The 19,222-nt window shown below is 37.8% G+C and overlaps 1 protein-coding gene across 1 annotated transcript in view; it reads left to right on the plus strand.

The window, feature by feature from the left end:
- Positions 1-19,222, plus strand: part of LOC150103039 (putative pyridoxal-dependent decarboxylase domain-containing protein 2) — a 468,473-nt gene that overhangs the window by 339,017 nt on the left and 110,234 nt on the right. The window contains exon 17 of the mRNA XM_090397610.1: positions 14,287-14,399. Coding sequence (XP_090253736.1) covers positions 14,287-14,399 — 113 coding nt within the window. The remainder of the gene's footprint in view (positions 1-14,286; positions 14,400-19,222) is intronic.

Below are 19,222 nucleotides of genomic sequence, written 5' to 3' on the forward strand. Positions count from 1 at the left end.
AAAAGAAGATACTGTAATGGGGATTATATTTAATTGTTTTTATTTATATTTGTTTATGTTTATTACAAGCAGAGAATAGTTAAATTGTTAATGGGTTTTATTTCTTTCCTTTTTCCTTATTTATACTTTTGTGGAATAATGTACAGTGTTTGAATTTTATTCTATTTTTGCTTTATTTTTGCGAATACATTTGCAACAGGTTATACTAGTACATATATAAAGATATATAAAGATACTAGTACATATATAAAGATAAAAAGTATATACACAGCATTCTTAAATATGTGACTGTTTCTTACTTGCTAAGTAGACATTTCTATCAATAGAAGATAAAATTTATATTAATTCAACATTAATATAAAAATGAATTATTTTATATTCTTTCAATATTTGCATCTTCTTGGAGCAGAAGAAAGTATAACATTAGGCCCTAGTGCTGGCCTTATTATTTATGGCACCCTTGGCAGGTGCTGTTGCCCTGCCCCTTAATCTGGCACTGCATATTACATTCTATTTCTCCCTATGTCTCTCATTTTCCATCAACCAGGTTTCAGTAATTCGTATCATCTTTAGCCAAATTGAACTAACCAATGACAGAAACTGCTCTTTATTTATTACTCTGGATGCTTCTGGCATTAGCATACATAAACTAGAATATTTTATGGCTCATAACCCTCCTCATACCTTGTGTTGCCTAATTCCCACAATTTCAACCTGTGGCATTATATTCAACATTATCTGATCATATGAACACAAACATGTGTACACACTCCTGGGCCCCCCCCTAAAAACTCTGGTTTCCCTGGCTCTACTCTTCTCCTGACTTAAGAAACCATCAGCTTTATATAAGTACTTTCGTCGTTAAACTCACTCCACACTATTCCTCCTACATGATTATGCACTGATTTGGAGTCATCACCTTTCTTTTTAGTTTGCCTCTATTATGAGCATTGCTATGGCAATGCTTATAATCCTTACTCTCTCTCTCTCTCTCTCTCTCACACACTCTTCTCATTTGCTTATACCAGCAGCTCTTTCATATCCTCTTGCATACCACATTTGTTACCTGCCAGATCATTTTATCTACCAACATAATCATCTCTTTCACTTTTTCTTTGCATCCTAACAGTGCATTACTAACATCCTTTATCTTTACCCCAGTTAAACATGATTTTGTTACACTTTTCTCAAGCACTCTTCTTATCATGGAATCTTCATACAAAACTGTCCTTACGCTTTTGACCTTGTGTAGACACTGCATTGCATAACTTAATTTTTGTTCATACATATTATTTATTAATTTATTTTTGACTATTTCTGTATTACTATAACCTTTGCTATGGCACAGTATGACCTTTGCTGTTCTTGTGCCAGTAAATCACAAACCAACTAACCAATCTCCTTACACTACCTCTTTGCTCTTTAGTATACTCTTTTCTCCAACTTTGCACCTCTCTGTTTTTATGCTTCACTGTCACATCATGTGCTAGGCATTTAAGCTGTTTTGTGTCTTTTTTTTTTTTTTTTGTCCTGTGTGGGACTCCACATAAGTGTGTTACTTCTTTCATTACCATCTTATCATCATTCTCCTCCTCATCTACCTCATCTTTATACTTTTACTCATACTTTGTCTCCCTTTGCTTACTTGTGCCACTGAATTTTCAACAAGTCTTGCTGACATTCTTGCTCACATTTACTTACCTTTTGTCAGTCAATGTTTTTGCTGTTGTACATCTTACTTTCTTCACATTTGTGGTACTCTCTGTTAAAACACTTTCTACACATGTTCCACAAATTTTCCACTGTCCAAAACAAATATATTTTGCAAATGTTGCAATGAACCTAACCCTGTTGAATATGCATCAGCATCAGATGAAACAATATATATATATATATATATATATATTCATTTTTTTTAAATTAACTGACTTAAACCCGAGAATTATAACACAATGACATTTATTTGAAAAAAACGCAACATGTTTCGTCAAAAATGACTTCTTCAGGCGATAAGAACATAGAAAGATAATAAAAGACACTTAAATTAACATTGACACACTCTAAAGCTATACAATTATAAAGCCATAATATTTGACTGTAAATTACAGTTATGAGCTTGAACTACAGTCCGAGTTAAAGTTCTATTGTTGTACACCTGTGCGTGTGTGGAATCACGCGATCTCCAGTATCTAATAGTAGAGTTGAAAGAGTCTGCCAAATTATAGCTAAGATTATTATTCAAATGAAAAGGGTCTAAGGTGATTTCCCTTGACTCGACAATGCGGCGCTCTATTTCATCATGGCTGATGTGTAGGTTTGAAGTCAATGTCCAATTTATTTCATGTTGGTGGCCTTCGTTGTTCGTGTTTATTGAAAGCAGGACATGGCCCGACAGAGCAGTTGCTCTGGTTCTCTTATAAGCAATGTCTCTCTGATGCTCTTCGAGACGTAGTAAGATAGATTTCTCTGTCTGCCCATAGTAAGGCTTTCCGCATTCACAAGTGACCTTGTATACACCTGGGAATTGTAGAAGGTTGTGAGGTTGTTTATAGTTGTTGAAGCATGATATTATTTTTGGCAGAGTCGAGAAGCACGTTTTTATGTTAAACTTCTTTAGAATTCTGCTCAACTTTTTGGATAGTGTGCTGATATATGGCAAGACAATATGACCTTTGGAGTCGTCTTGTGTCTCTACGTTGTTACGTTGACGGCGTGATAATTGGTTGTTAATACTTTTTAGAGAGTAGCCATTGTTTTTAAAGGTCCATTTAAGATGTTGTAGTTCCTTTTTCAGTTCTTCTTCATCTGACAGTACAGATCTTGCACGATTCGCTAGAGTTGATATAATACCCAACTTTTGCGCTGGATGGTGATGGGAGGACGCATGCAAATATCTGTCTATTTTATATATATATATATATATATATATATATATATATATATATAAAATAGAAAAGTCCGTTTTTTTTTTTTTCTTCCCTTAATAACACAAAAAATACTTAGGAAGCACATTCAGAATTATTAAGCCAATACAAATGAAACCAAAATCACTAATTTTTAAATACCACTTATCTTTTAACTCTAAATATCTCTACAATGCTCTGTGCCACCATTCAGTTCTGCTCAGTCATTTATTTTTATCTTGCAACTGATCTCTAACCTCGTATATGATGATGATGGGGATTCCATGCAGGTGCTGTTGGTATGCATTGGTTATTAATTATATTATTAACTAATTAATGTCCCCTCCCCATGGAGTCCAAAGACTCATCGTAGTAGACCAAAACTATTAACACAGCATTTATCATACCTCTCTTGAACTTATCAACTGATAAATACTCATAATTGACTCTGGCAACCCATTCCACTCGTGCAATGCTCTCCAATTGAACAATCTAGTCCTGATACCCTTGCTAACCATAGTCTTACTCAATTTTCTGGGATGACTCTTGTTCTTCCCTCCTCCCCATTCAAGTCGGAGTGCTAAAATGTATCCTCTGTATAGGAAATATTTCAGACACCACTCACTATCTTTGATTACTCATTTCTTCCTCATTCTTCGATTTCTTCATCTCCATATGTGTCAGTAGAAAGATTATGTTTAATGTTTATTCAGTGTGTATATTCTAAATATGATAGTGTATGAAACTGCTTTTTTCAAGCTCTGCAGTAAGTTTGATTTTTGCATGTCATTGATTCATGTATAAGAAAATAGAGCAACCATGCCATGGTGCCACATGAAAACATCATCAGCATAATGCCAGTCCCAGCCACCACACACTTAGTGCTAATTATTATTATATTAAAATTAGAGAATCCACTACTGTTTCGAGAGAGATAACTTTAATATAATTTTTTCTGCTTGGTTACAAAATAGATTATACTAGATAAGATGTTTACTTATGCTCAGATAAAGGATTAAAACAATAATATAATTTTTAGTGTAGTATAATTAAGACTTCTGCATTAATTTAATCTCAGTGTTTTCCCCATCTAATACATCTTATTGCAGAAAAATATATTTAACATAATAAGAATATGTCAGTTTTATAGATGTGTTGAAAGCCTTCGATTCCACATGGCATGAGGCATTGTGGAGAATACTGAATCATTATGGAAGAGATAATAAAATAATATGCCTGATTAAAATTCTACCATTTCTCAGAAATGTTAAAAGAAATCAATCAAAATGGAAAGAGATGTGTCAAGGCTACATACTTTTGCCAATGCTTTTTAACCTATATTTAGAATATACGGTATGGTGTGGGTGGGGGGGGGAGTGCGATGTAAGGTGCAATTCAACTGCATGCACATTAATAGAAGAGCATGTGTAGAGGCTGCACCATTACATTTAGCTGTAACAATGTGTTGACGTTGAAAGAAAACACGTTTATTGTTGAGCATTATTTTCATTGATACGGAGTTGGTAGAGCAAATGGTCCCAGCCTATGATATGTTTGTGAGCAGTTTGTTCATTGTTTCCCTAAGTGTGCCCTAAGCAAATAGTGTCATTGCCTTAATCGAGAGGTTTCAATGTTTCAACATACCAGGAGTGTTCTTCCACAATGCATAGGGCATTTGGAGAGACCACAAACTATTAACACAAATTGAAATCATGGACATATGCTGGAGCAAGTGTTAGTCTCAGAGTTTGTGAGCTTTTTGTTCAGTTTATAAGTGGTCACAATATTATGTGTTTTTAAGATCTTAGCCACCTTTTCTGAGATGCCACAAATATAGGGGATGGTGTGATGGATTTGATGTAATCTATGTTTGGGGTGGGGCATGTGTTGTTAAAATTCTTTTTATTTAGTGGTAGCTATAGCCATTGGCCAAAAAAGGTGTCTTTTATGTAGGTGAGTTCTGTGTTGAGTGCAATATTATCTGAGCTATAGTTCCAAATTGTTTGGCAGGTAGGGAATGAGGTCACTATTGATGGATGCATTTACCTGTGTGTGTGTGGATTTTCTGTAGACTGTGAAGCTCAGAAATCCATTTGGTTGTTTTGGAACTAGGGTGTCTAGGAAGGACAGACTGTTGTTATTTTCTATTTCTGCTGTGAATTGGATTCTTGTATGTTGGCTGTTCAAATGGGATAGGAAGGTGTGTAAGGTGTCCCAGCCATATGGCCAAATTGCAAACATATAGCCCAACAGCCAAAAATATCCAATCAAAGCCAATAGGTGGCATAATTATAGGATTTTAGGTCTTCTTGTATCTCTCCTGTTCCATCTTTGTTACTGAAGTGTGCTTGTGTGCATGTATTTAATACCAGTGTATTGATCCCTGAAGATGCCAATTTAACTTTGCAAAATATAGGAATAAAAATTAAATATTCTTAGTTATTATTTTAAATGTCCATAAATTTAATCATTTTAATCTTCATATCTAATGTACTAGGTTTTGGGTAATAGATTTTACTATGATTTTTATATGCCATTATTAACAGCCAGGGCTCAATAAATATGCTTGCTTGCTTGCTCACCCATGATGAGTAGATTTTGCCACCTGGTAAGGAGCTGCAGAATGGATGAAACATAATTTTTTAAATTAATGATTATTAACTTATTAAATATCTGTGTAACTTTTAAAAACACAGATGCAGTATCACTGATCAGATTATTGAACATCTATTTATTATTGAGGAATGCTAAAAAAAATGAGAGGACTTGGGCAAGTACATTTGTGTGGTGAGTAGGATTTTGCATCATTTGTCAATCCTTGTTAACAGCAATAAAATAATTATAAACACTTATAATTCACAGTTATTTATTTATTTATTTATTCTTATGGAAAAAGGAATACAGAACAGCTTCAGATCAATGTCCAGTCTGGAAAGCCAATCCAAGGCCTCATCCGTCACCTTGTGGATGTCCTGTAGGCCACCACCGTGAAATTGGCGCCTTTGGAAGTTGTTCACAATGTGAGTAATCATCTGAGCCACAGGAGAACAGTCACAATAATGGTGGTCAAACACCTCCATTTATGTAGTAGGTAGCCACATCTGCCCTGGTTAGTTCTGATCCTGTTGATAGATGACCAAATCTTCCTAGGAAGAGCAAAACCAGACTCCAGAGCACATAGATCTACCAGGAAGCCATTTTGGAAGATTGTTGAACCAGTATTCTCTCCACATGTCAGGTGTTGATGGCAGAGCAGCTGAAGAGAGTTCGTCCATGGACTAGAAAGGCTTTCTAGATTTTAGGCGAAGACTAGGTGGATTTATGAGAGTCTGGTGCAAGGGCAGGAGTGGGTTGCTCATTGCCTTATTAAATTCTTTAATTGATACTTGTCTTCTCCGTATGTTTGGTGGAACAATGTTAGATAGGACAGGCAGCCAGGAGAGGTGAGGGGGGATGCTTCTCACTGTCCCACTAATTGTGCGCACGGTGGAGTTTAGCTGGGTGTCTATAATGTTAGTGTGCACTTCTTTCCCAGACAAAGGGCACAATATTCTGTTGCAGAAAATGCGAAGACTATTGCAGACGACCTTAGGACTTTTGCACCACAATCCCAGGTTGTTCCTGCAAGCCTTGAAATGATAGTTTCTCGTTTTAATTTTGTTGGACAGGTTGGTGATGTGCCTTTTATAGGTTAGGCTTCTGTCCAGGCTCACTCCAAGGTATTTCGGGTGGGGCTCGTGTTCTACCATTTTTCCAGAGAAAAAAAGTTTGAGGTGTCGGTTTGTCTCTGCATTGTCCAGGTGAAATACTGTGGACACAGTTTTTGTTGGATTTGGCTTCAAGTACCACTGCTTGAAGTACTCTTCCAGGTTCAAGGTTGATTCCAGGTTAGCAAAGGAAGTAGATTGATGTAGGATCTCTAGGTCATCAGCATACATAAACTTACTTGAGCTGGTATGTGGTAAGTCGTACATGTAGATGTTAAAGAGTAAAGGGACTAACACAGAGCTCTGTGGGAGACTGTTGTGAAGGAATCTGGACCTGCTCTTTTTTCCACCAATATGGACCCAGATCTTTCTGTTGGAGAGAATGGATTCAAAAAGCTGAAAGTTTTTTTGCACCTTATAATATTTCCTAGCTTTAGGAGGAGGCCCATGATCCAGACTGTGTCATAAGCTGATGTTAGGTCAATAAAAGTGGCTCCGGACTTAAGTTTCTTCTGGAAGCCTGTTTCAATCCGTGTTGTGAGGGCCAGAATCTGGTCATAGCAACTTCTTCCCAGCCTGAAGCCAGCTTGTTCAATCGGAAGTGCTCTTTCGATGAGTGGTGAAATCGTTTAAGGGAAAATTCTTTCAAAGGAGGAGCTTAAAGGTGGAGCAAAGTAAGGAGATAGGTTGTAGATTTTTGACATCATTTGGATCTTTCCCTGGTTTGGGCATGGCAATTATTTTAGCTTCCCGCCACAGATTTGGTAGTTTTCCAGTCATTAGAATTATTGAGAAAAGGGCACCCAGCCATGTTTGGCCTCATTGACTGAGATGTTTTAGAAACTCGGAGGATACCATCCACTCCTGCAGTCTTGCCATTCTTGCTGAGTTTTAAGGCTACCTGTACTTCATCCTGAGATACCGGGTGTACAAGTTCAGGAAGCTCGGGGTCCATCTTCAGGATTTGTCTGATGAAAGATTGCACAGTAATTTTCCTGATAGAGCTGGGATGTATCTTGGAGGTTTTTAATAAATGATTAGCCATTTGATCAGGAGTTATCTGTGTTGTTTTGTGTTGTTGGTTCTGACCCACCTTATTTTCTCAGAAGTGACCAGCTTTTCGGTTAGATGTGGTAAAATAGAGTTCATGGATGGTTGAGATCCATCTTTCCATTCTGTTTTTATCCAGCGTTGCTGTGAGCTCCTTAGCAACAGTTAGGTCTTCAGTCTCTTCATATTTGGCTAAAAGTTCCTCAGTGTCTCTACTTCAGCTTGGGATGTATTGTTTTCTGTAGCCTCTAGGAATAGAGGCTTTGGCTGCAGATTTGATTAGTTTATCAAATCTTCGATAGCAATTAGGGGTGGGTGGAATTGCTCTAATGGTTTTCTCGATTTGTTTCCCAGATGCATTCCAGTTGGACCTGCGAAGGTTCCATCTAGCGATTGGTGTTCCACTGATGACTGGAATTGATGTGCCTGTCTATTAGTATAGGACAATGCTGACTATTAGGGAATTGTTGAGGATGGTTCTGGTTGTTGGCAGAGGGTGGGCTTCAGAGGAGTCTTTAGAGACTATGCACAGATCTAGGGTGTAGGTTCTGTTTCATCTGGCTGAGTGGAGAGTGCCTTCCTGCTTGGCATCGTAAATCAAATAGAGGTTATATGTATTCATCCAGTTAAGTAGATTATTACCGTCCCGGTAATAATCTAGTTAACTGGATTAGCAGAATAGCCCCACATGGTGTGATGAGAATTGAGGTCATCACACCATGTCACCACCTCACCCTGCTACATAGTGAGGCCACCACTTCGCCATGTAGCAGGGTGAGGTGGTGGCCGGTTCGTCTGATCAGGTCAGGATTGTGATGGTGGTTTTTAGACATTGTAGATGGTGATATTTTCTGCATCAGGTACACATTGGGTTATGTCCTTGAGGCCAGGCTGGATGTAGGTTATCAGGCCATGCTTGGGATGGCAGTTATAAGACACAAAAATTAGGCCTGGGGCCTTTAGTCTATTGAGGGCTGTGTCGGGCACATGTGTTTTCTGGAGAGCCAAGACATCAATTGTCTTGTCTTTGGCTATTTTGCCAATGACTGCGGCTTTGGATTTAGATAATCCTTCTATGATTAAGGAACATATCTTGAGAGAGTGCTGTTTAGGGGACACTAACTTATATTTCAAAGCTTGCCCTCCACTCAACAAACAACATGACCCTTGTTATTCCGGGCAGTGATCGAGCCAGCATGGAGGTTTTTAAGTTTTGTATTTATCATAGTTGCTGCAAGTGGTCCAGGAGGCTTGGGTGTACCTTTGGATGCCTTGTTTGAGTCATTAGCTTCATGTTACTTGTGATTTATTTCTGGTGCTTCTTTTGTCTGAAGCACCCTCTGAAGCTCCTTGCCCCCATAATTCACAATGAAAACACACAGATGCATCAAATAATGACAACATAAAGAGAATCCATCAAAATTGTGCATAAGTTGATTCATTGCAGCATCATATTTTTGAAAATGTTGTATGAGCAAGTGCAACAGCATATAAATGGGGATTTAATTGAAACTGTGATATGAGTAGTTTGTTGTAAAACAAAACATCACAAGGTGGGACTGTATTTAGTATAGAGAAAAACATCTGATCTACAACAGGCACCATACTGCAGATACAAGAAAAATAAGTACCATATTTTTCTATAGATAATGCGCACCCCAACATTTTCATCACTCCTTTTGATGTATAGATAACACGCATGCACCTACTAGTGGTAGAGTTAGGAAGTATAGACAGAGGACGGAGGAATTCTTTAAAAGCACCTGCGTTGCTAGTAGCAGGGGTCGATTTTTTTTTATTCAAAATTTTACAATTTTCACATTATTGTGGAACACTGTGACATTACTACAACTTTTTGTGTGGGATTGATGCTTGTCACTTTGGGAATATGGATGAGGTTCCCGTAAGTTTTGACATGCCTAGTTCTAGGACTGTGAATCTGAAGGGAGCAAAAGAGGTTTCAGTTGCTACGACAGGGCAAGAAAGTTCTTTGCATAACTGCAGATGGTTTCAAACTGCCACCGTTGGTGATTTTCAAAAGAAAGACTATTACAAAAGGTTGTGATTCCAAAGATATTATTGTTACTGCTAATGATAAAGGTTGGATAAATTCCGAGGTTATGAAATTTTGGTTGGAGAATGTGTGGCGAAGAGAAAAATGGCATTTTCAACGCAAAATATTTGTTAGTGTTGGATTCATGTAGGGCACACACGACAGCAGAAGTTAAAACAATTGTAAGTATTCCAAATTGGCCATCATTCCAGGTGGTTTAACAAAAAAACTTCACCCCCTTGATCTTGCAGTAAATAAACCATTCAAAGACAATTTGCAGGCTAAGTGGGAATACTGGATGATGAATGGCATCCATGAATATAACAAAACAGGGCAGATGAAAGGAACGTCATATAAAGATATAGTTACGTGGATTGTAGAAAGTTGGACTGCTGTAAGTGAAAACTATGTTAGAAATGGTTTCATTAAAGCACAAGGAAATGCAGTGATGTGCGGTGACAATGATTATGAAGCTGAAGAAATTCCAAACGAAATTTTTAACACAATTGATTCTTTCAATATTGAGTCTGATGAAGAATTTTTTGGATTTGAATAGTGTAATGTTCAATAAGTATTAAGTAATACTTCTATCTTAGTTTTGTTATTACATTTGATTTACTTCTCATGCCTTTCAAATGTATACCGCGCATGTTTATTTTTAACGAATTTAGACTTTTTTTCTATAAATAACGTGTGCATTATCAATCACTAAAGGCAGTCCAGAGACAGTTGCAATAAAAAATGCCTCCCCTCCCACAGACATTATGCTGCATACATGCAACCTAAACAGTTTTATATAACACCAATCACAGTATCTAACTAAATGCATTTGTCCTAACATTCTATTTCAGATTTTTCTGATGCAGAAAATACATGGTAACCTCCCAGTGATGATACTGACCCATTTAATTTCCCTCTTTTTCTTTGCTTTTCTTCCTGTATTCTTTGCTCTACTTCTCCTGAGTCTTTTTTTACTATCCTATCCTCCAGACTATCATCACTGGGATTCATCGCCTTGCTTCCATGTTTGCCACATGATGCAACCCATGAACATCTAGAAATTGGGATCCTGGTAGTCTTGCACTACTTTGGCCTTTGTTTCAGCAAGACAGGTGATCCTGGTTGTGCATGGCCAGTATCATTCGGCTAGTAGGCTTGCCAGCAAGGCTCAAGGGTTTTGATAACAGGGCCCAAGGCTTGGTGTGGTGCTTGTTTAGCATTTAGGATAACCCTGCATTCCACTTCCAAGTGCAGTCATTGATTGCCAGTCAGTGGCACCCATAGGTGGGTCGGGAGCTCTCAAGTGCTGAACTAAACTTCTGAGAATGAACACTTCTTCATCCTCTTGTGTATCAGGAGCCTTTAACAGCAAGCCCCATCCAAGTTTAGAAACCATATTATCAACAGAAAACTAAAGTAAGAAACAAAAAAACATCAGAAGCTGCAATAAATGCACCACTTTTCTTAATATTATTCAACAGTGAATGTCCAATTGGAAAATTGTCCCCATTCTTTGTCCAGAAGAGTAGGAAGGAACCTCCAAAGCTGTAAAGAAACTGCATTCAGGAGCTATCTTTATTGAAGCAGCTACAATAGCACAATCAGAAAAATTTCTCCATACATGTAAAACTACAACATACCAGAATGACTTGCTCCCTTTCTCCTCTTAGCAAATGAAAGAGAGAAATCATTATAAACTCACTCTTGAAGATATGCCAAAAAGGTCCAATTAAATGAAAATTCTATTATTAAAAAAATAATAATAATAATAATGGAACATGCACTACAGAGGATCAAAGACATGCCTCCAGACCCTTCTTTAGATGGCTAATCAACAGATAGCATGAATTCCTTTGCTTCACCTCAGGAAGATAAAACAATTAATATTGCTGAGTACCCTATAAGGAGTGGAATTTGACATCTTGGATATTTTTTCCAGAAGAAATGATGGATACTGGTCGTTCACAGTTTCCAAAAAAAAAAAAAAAAAAAGTCCAAGACTAATGAAAACAAAATCACTCATCATAGGAAGCCAGATGATACCACCAAAAAGAAATAATGGAAACATTTCTACAATGAAATAGTCACAGATTCTGACAAAACATAGACGACAGCAAGGGTCTCATGCTGAAATATAAACGAATACGCTTCTACTTGCAGAAACATACATGCAGCCAAGTGATGATCTTTCTGTGGTATTACCATTATTCGTAAGCACAAGATGGGATGGACCTGTCCACAGAAGGCTTGCCATCCTTGTGGGCATCCACATACCCTTCTAATAAATTCAGATTAACACCAGCAGTCACTATGACACTCTTGGTTGGAAGTATAATAACAGTATGCAGCATTTGCTGGCCTAGTTGGTTAATGTATCCACTCTCCAGCCAAAAGGCTGTGGGTTCAAATCCCGCCATGGGCATGGATGTTTGTGATTGTCTGTGAAAATATTGGTGGTGGTGGTGGTGGTCAGCAGTAGATGGCATTGGTGTAGATGAAGGTAGTTACGGTTAGTGGAGTGGTGGAGACGGAGAGTTATAGAGTAGGTAGGTGCCCTCCCTCGATGTCTTTGGACTCTCAGAAGGTGTTAAGTTTACTTTTAATGGGAGATTTAAATGGACATAACACACTGTGGGGGTGGTGCCTGAACAGACATCAGAAGAAGATTTGCTGAACATATGCTCGACAACAATCTCTCCCTCTTAAACACAGGAAGCAACACCTTCTTCTTCCATATGCCTACCCAAACATTCACTGCCATCAACTTAACTGTCTACTTATCCTACCTTTTCTAATTGCAAAAAAAATCTGGCTTGGGAAACTGTTGACAACTTATTTGGGAACAATCGCTTTTCTGCGATATCCATTTTTCTACATGGGCAACCATGTACTACATCACATATATTATGGTGGAAAATTGAGCAAGCTTACTGGTTCACCTTTTCCTCATTAGCAGATTTTGAATCTGCAACAGTCATTTCATCTCCTATCAGCAATGTAGTGAAGCATATAATAGATTATGTTATAGCATAGCCACAACTGCAATTCGTAAAACATCCAGTTGGTTCCCACATTTTTTTTCTAAGCCATGGTGGAATGATGATTGCACAGCAGCCAAAGAAGTCCAGAAGAAAGCTTAGGGCATTTTCTGCAGATACCCCACAACAACAAGCCTAATTGCTTGCAAATGTGTCTGGGCTTAAACTAGATATATCCATCACCAGAACCAGAAAAAATCCTGAATCCAGTAGGAGAAACTAGTTAGTCTGTAGAAATATATACCAGAAAACATAGCGATTATACATCCGTCTGTTGAAAGAACTTGCATACATCCTTGGAAGGCTATAAAATGAACTCTGGGAAAACATTTGCATTCAATTTCTTATTATGAGAGAGAAATTTCCAAAAATCCACACAGGTCATCCTATTGCATGATACCTTGAAAGAGAACCGAAGGATCACACTATCGTATTTGAAGGACCTTGTTTGCCTAGGATGTGAAAAGAAAACAAAGCAACCTTATTCATGCACATTGAAACAATCAAATTGCAAGGCTCATTACAGTGGTTAAAAACAGTCATGTAACAGGGAAAACAGTGTTATATTGCTTTCTTCTGATAGTACTGGTTTTGCATCAGTCTTGGAGATGCCAAAATGAATATGCAATAAAATGTAGACTCACATTTATTTGTTACTACTTTTTTTTATGTGATGTGTGAGAAAGAGAAAACCCCATGCGTGTTGAGCATATTTGATTCATGTTTCATGAATAATCACAGTTTTAGAAACTGAACTGATTAAAAATTATCGAGCCGATCTCTAGGAGTAAAGAAAAAATGCCAACTTTATTCATATTGCAATAGATAGAATGTAAAATGATGAAATACTATTTCATTGTACAGGTAAACAAGACCATGAATGACTATACTCTGTATAAATAGTTACAGTGTAAAAAGTTAAATACTTCTGTATTCCAGATATATTAAGTAAATCGCAATTTGGAACAGAAACCTTGGAACTTGCAGTACCCAGAAAATGTTATGGTTATTCATCTGTGAAAGAGAAAGATAGTCTTATTTACTCTGAAAGCCTAATGAAGCATGTTAACAATATTATTTATTTTTATTATTTGGCTCTCACCCAGAAAAAGTTTGTTTGTAAACCTATCATATATCTATACTGTGGGCAGGCTAAGGATTTTATTCTATTTTATTGATTTTATATATTTTTTGTATTTTTTACATATTCTGGAAACCCTGCCCTAGAGACATGGAACTTTTTCAAGCCACTTCGGACCTCCAGTTAGTGGGATGGTGGTCTCACACCGGGCAGTGAAATTCACCTTCCACGTAAAGACAATCATAAACTGCCATGCCCATGGCAGGATTCAAACCAGCAGCCTATTGGTTGGAGAGCAGTTATGCTAATCACTCAGCCAACCAGTCTATCAAATATATTAATATTAGTAATATATTCACCATCTCATTAAATATATCAACATTTTTATATTTTGAGAAAATATTTTGCTGGTATTTATCTTTCCTGTTATTGTGAAATTATTATTCCTTTTCAGGACATATTAAATGCTACAGTACGACAGAAAGATACTTTTCATAAGCTTCTTCAGAATCAGAAGAATCTACAGTTGGTAGAAATTTCTAATTGGGCAGGACTTGGGGGAGTCAGGTATGCTAACATTTTGTTTGAGCAATTAAAAAAAAACATTCCCCACAGAGTGTAGATGCAATGTGACTGTAAATCATATATAACACAGTGATCTCTCAGCTATCAACCCTCAAATAATGAAGCCCTCAGTTAACCAGGCTTTGAATCGGTTAGCATGTCATCTGACTGGAACAGCATTCATTTAACAGAATAGTGAATACCCTCAGTTGATCATTGAGCAAACTAATGTTCCAAAATGATCAGTAATTAATAGATTATTGTAGTTAATTGCTAGAAAAGCAGACATGACAATCTAATTAAATAACAGTTTAATACATTCTTGTTGAGAGGCTTATACGCTGGTTAGACATAATAACTAATATTTAAGGAATTGACAGCGTATACTGGAAATATAGATTAAATAAACTTTAATATACACTTTCCGATATTTCGGCGAACGTCACGTTGCCATCTTCTTGGGAACTTACTAAAAAGACACGTGCACACAATACTAATACAACAAATGAGACTGAGGCTAGGACACTAGCGTTTTCCTAAAGTCCTGATGGTGCCCCCTGGCGGGCTATATTGGTAGTTCTTGGCCTTTGGGCTGAAGTTCTTTTGATAAAAGTTTCCCAAATTTGTTGAGGTTTGGCATGTTCCTAAGGGCCGAGGCTGATTCCATGAATAGTCTTTCATACTTGAACTTGCTGCGGTGTATTACTGTGGCTTTCTTCCATCTTATTCTGTGGCAAGTATCCAGAGCGTGTCTGCAAGCCCAGAGTGGCTGTACTGGTGAAATCGGATGTAATCCTTGTGTTCTGAGATTCTGATATTTGCTGTCCTGCCTGTTTGGCCAAAGTAGGACAGTTTACAGCTGCAAGGGACCTGGTATACACCAGGTAGGTCTAGGGGAAGTGGTTGGTCTTTGGTGGAGCGGATAAGGGATGCCAATTTTCTATGTGGTCTGTAACAGGTGGTCAAGTCATGTTTTTTTAAGATTTTATTGATTTTTTCTGAGGTGCCTCTGATGTAGGGAATAGTGATGGATTTAGAGTAATCTTTTTTGTGAAGGGGAGGGGGTGGTGGGTTGTGGATAACTGGGTTAAGTATTTTTTGGATTTTTTGGAGGGGGTAGCCGTTGGCTGAGAAAGTGTCACGGATGTGATTTAGTTCAGTGGTTAGGGCTTGATCATTAGAACAGATTATTTTTGCCCTGTTGAATAATGTTTTAATAACTCCATATTGTTGTGGGGGGGGGGATTGTTGGTGAATGTATCTGCCTGTATGGGTGGGTTTTCTATATTGCTTCTGGCTTTAAGGTAGCTGACGATAGGTTAACAACAGTGTTTTGGTCGGTCCTACATGACGTCTCGTGTACGGCAGCTAAAAAAGAATTTGAACGAGTACGAAGCCGACATATCAACAAGTTTGATAAATTAACAAAGAACTCGGCGTCGAAACTACAAACCAACACTGTTGTTAACCTATCTTCAGCTACCTTAAAGCCAGAAGCAATCCATGCTCTGTCACGTGGTCACAACTTCGCCATTGCTCCTAGGAAATTACCGGCCGAGGAATTAATGATTCAAATTGAACGCGGGATTCGCCAACTTCCAACCCACATCGCCAACGATTAGATTGGATGTAGCCTGTGTTCTCAATAAAGCAAAACCTCCAAAATCCAACATATCCATTAGTGAATACAAGGCACTACAAGAATTGAAGAGAAACAAAAAAATAGTGATCACCAAAGCGGATAAGGGGAACGCCACTGTGGTACTCAATCTTAAAGACTACACAGGTAAGCTCAAGGCTTTATTATTAGATCGCTCCACTTACCTCCCCACTGATTACAATCCCACCAGCTCACAAATTAGAAAACTCCATAGGCTCCTTAAGAAGGTCACTTCTTGGCCTGTGGAGATTACCAACAGACTAAAACCCTATAACTCTAGACCCCCCCCGCATATATGGGCTCCCAAAAATACACAAAGAAAATGTGCCATTACGTCCCATAGTGGATGTCATTGATTCCCCCACTTACAAACTAGCCAAGCATTTAGCCAAAGCGCTCTCACACTATACTGGCAATACACCATCACACATAAAAAACTCAGCCCACTTCAAAGCCAGTATAGAAAACCTTACACTCCAACACAATGACATAATGGTCAGTTTTGATGTCTCCTCCCTATTCACGAATGTCCCTCTCAAAGAAACCTTAGAGCTAATCCAAGCTAAATTTCCTCCCGATATCTCAGCCCTATTTCAGTTTACAATGAACTCAGGCTATTTTGTTTGGCAGGAAAAATTCTACAAACAGATAGAGGGTACAGCCACGGGTTCACCACTTTCCCCACCCTTGGCCAACTTTTTCATGGAGATGTTTGAAGAGAAAGCCTTAAACTCAGCCCCACAAAAACCTACCATATGGCTTCGCTATGTTGATGATGTTTTCGCTATTTGGCCACATGGCCCAGATTCACTCCTCTCCTTCCTAACACACTTGAACAACCAACACCCTAGAATGAAATTCACCCTGGAAAAAGAGGAAAACAATAACCTCCCCTTCCTAGACACACTAGTCACCCGCCAACCTGATGGAACCTTGGTTTTCTCAGTTTATAGAAAACCCACCCATACAGGCAGATACTTTCACCAACAATCCCACCACCCCCCCTCACAACAATATGGAGTTATTAAAACATTATTCAACAGGGCAAAAATAATCTGTTCTAATGATCAAGCCCTAACCACTGAACTAAATCACATCCGTGACACTTTCTCAGCCAACGGCTACCCCCTCCAAAAAATCCAAAAAATACTTAACCCAGTTATCCACAACCCACCACCCCCTCCCCTTCACAAAAAAGATTACTCTAAATCCATCACTATTCCCTACATCAGAGGCACCTCAGAAAAAATCAATAAAATCTTAAAAAAACATGACTTGACCACCTGTTACAGACCACATAGAAAACTGGCATCCCTTATCCGCTCCACCAAAGACCAACCACTTCCCCTAGACCTACCTGGTGTATACCAGGTCCCTTGCAGCTGTAAACTGTCCTACTTTGGCCAAACAGGCAGGACAGCAAATATCAGAATCTCAGAACACAAGGATTACATCCGATTTCATCAGTACAGCCACTCTGGGCTTGCAGACCATGCTCTGGATACTTGCCACAGAATAAGATGGAAGAAAGCCACAGTAATACACTGCAGCAAGTTCAAGTATGAAAGACTATTCATGGAATCAGCCTCGGCCCTTAGGAACATGCCAAACCTCAACAAATTTGGATGCATGAAACTGCCCCAAATTTGGGAAACTTTTATCAAAAGAACTTCAGCCCAAAGGCCAAGAACTACCAATATAGCCTGCCAGGGGACACCATCAGGACTTTAGGAAAACGCTAGCGTCCTAGCCTCAGTCTCATTTGTTGTATTAGTATTGTGTGCACGTGTCTTTTTAGTAAGTTCCCAAGAAGATGGCAACGTGACGTTCGCCGAAATATCGGAAAGTGTATATTAAAGTTTATTTAATCTATATTTCCAGTATACGCTGTCAATTCCTTAAATATTAGTTAAGTTTAATACATTGATTTCATCTATTTTGAAAGAAAAAAAGAAGTGTATATGATTATACTTAGTATCCTAAAAATGGCATCCATTGTAAATACTAGTAAGTTAAGTCTCTTAACTCAGTTAATAATAACGATGCCCTTTGGTTGACCTAGTTTTGAATGCAGTCTAGGACATGAAGAACCTTGATAAGATATAGAAATTTTTGCTTGGTTACTAAGTATACTATAATTAACAAGAAATTCTATATTATTTTTATATTTTACTCCAGTGTAAAAACAAAAGTCGACATATGAAGTATAATCACAACTGGTATTCTTACATATATAGGCATTGCCTTCATATCAGTTTCATATGTGTACATTCCTATGCATTATGGTAACCACCCAGACTGGTTTTGACCTTTATTGAGGTCTCCTCAGTAGGAGCAGACCCAGAAAGATGCTAAGTTTAAATCAATGCAGATGTTATATTTTCCATATACAAGTGGTAAAATGGTGTATCACCATATTATTAAAATACTCTGGATCAGAGACAGCTGTACATGTCAGGTTTTTTGCTTGGTTACTAAGTCTATTATAATGACATACCATATTCTCATTTTAATCCTTAATCCTCCTACTGAGACAACTGATTGTCTCAGTAGCTGGCCTGGTTAATGTATCCACTCTCCAGCCAAAAGGCTGCTGGTTCGAATCCTGCTGTGGGCATGGATGCTTGTGATTGTCTGTGAAAATACTAGTGGATGGTGGGCGGTAGATGGCATTGGTGTCGTTGCGGTTTGTTGTAGTTGGTGGATTAAGTGGTGGAGACAGACAGTTGTAGAGTAGGTTTCCTCCCTCAGTGAGTCTTTGGTCTCCCGGGAGGTATCACTTAATAATAATAATAATAAAATAATAATATATAGGCAAAACCCAACTTATGAACATAATGCATTTAAGCAAAGTTTATAAGTTAATATTCATAAGACAAATTTATTATTTTCATAAAATACATTTTTAAAATTTTAATGCGTTCCTGAACTAACCTTAATACAATTAATTCCAAACTATATTCATGAGTAGGTTTCTGTGGTTAAGAAGTTAAATAGAAATATTCCAGTTTTGTGACCACATGCTTATTAGGGAACTGTTTTTAAAAAACTAAAGAAGTACTAAAAAATAACCCAACAAGTTTCGTTAGTCATAAGACAAACATCTTCAGGGTAAAGAGAATTAACAGTTTGAAGCACAAACTATAAGAAATTACGAAAAACAAGT

This window comes from Typopeltis vanoorti, chromosome 9 (assembly GCF_054136105.1).
Source record: "Typopeltis vanoorti isolate ZY-2024b chromosome 9, IOZ_Tvanoo_1.0, whole genome shotgun sequence".
NCBI classification, from domain to species: domain Eukaryota; kingdom Metazoa; phylum Arthropoda; class Arachnida; order Uropygi; family Thelyphonidae; genus Typopeltis; species Typopeltis vanoorti.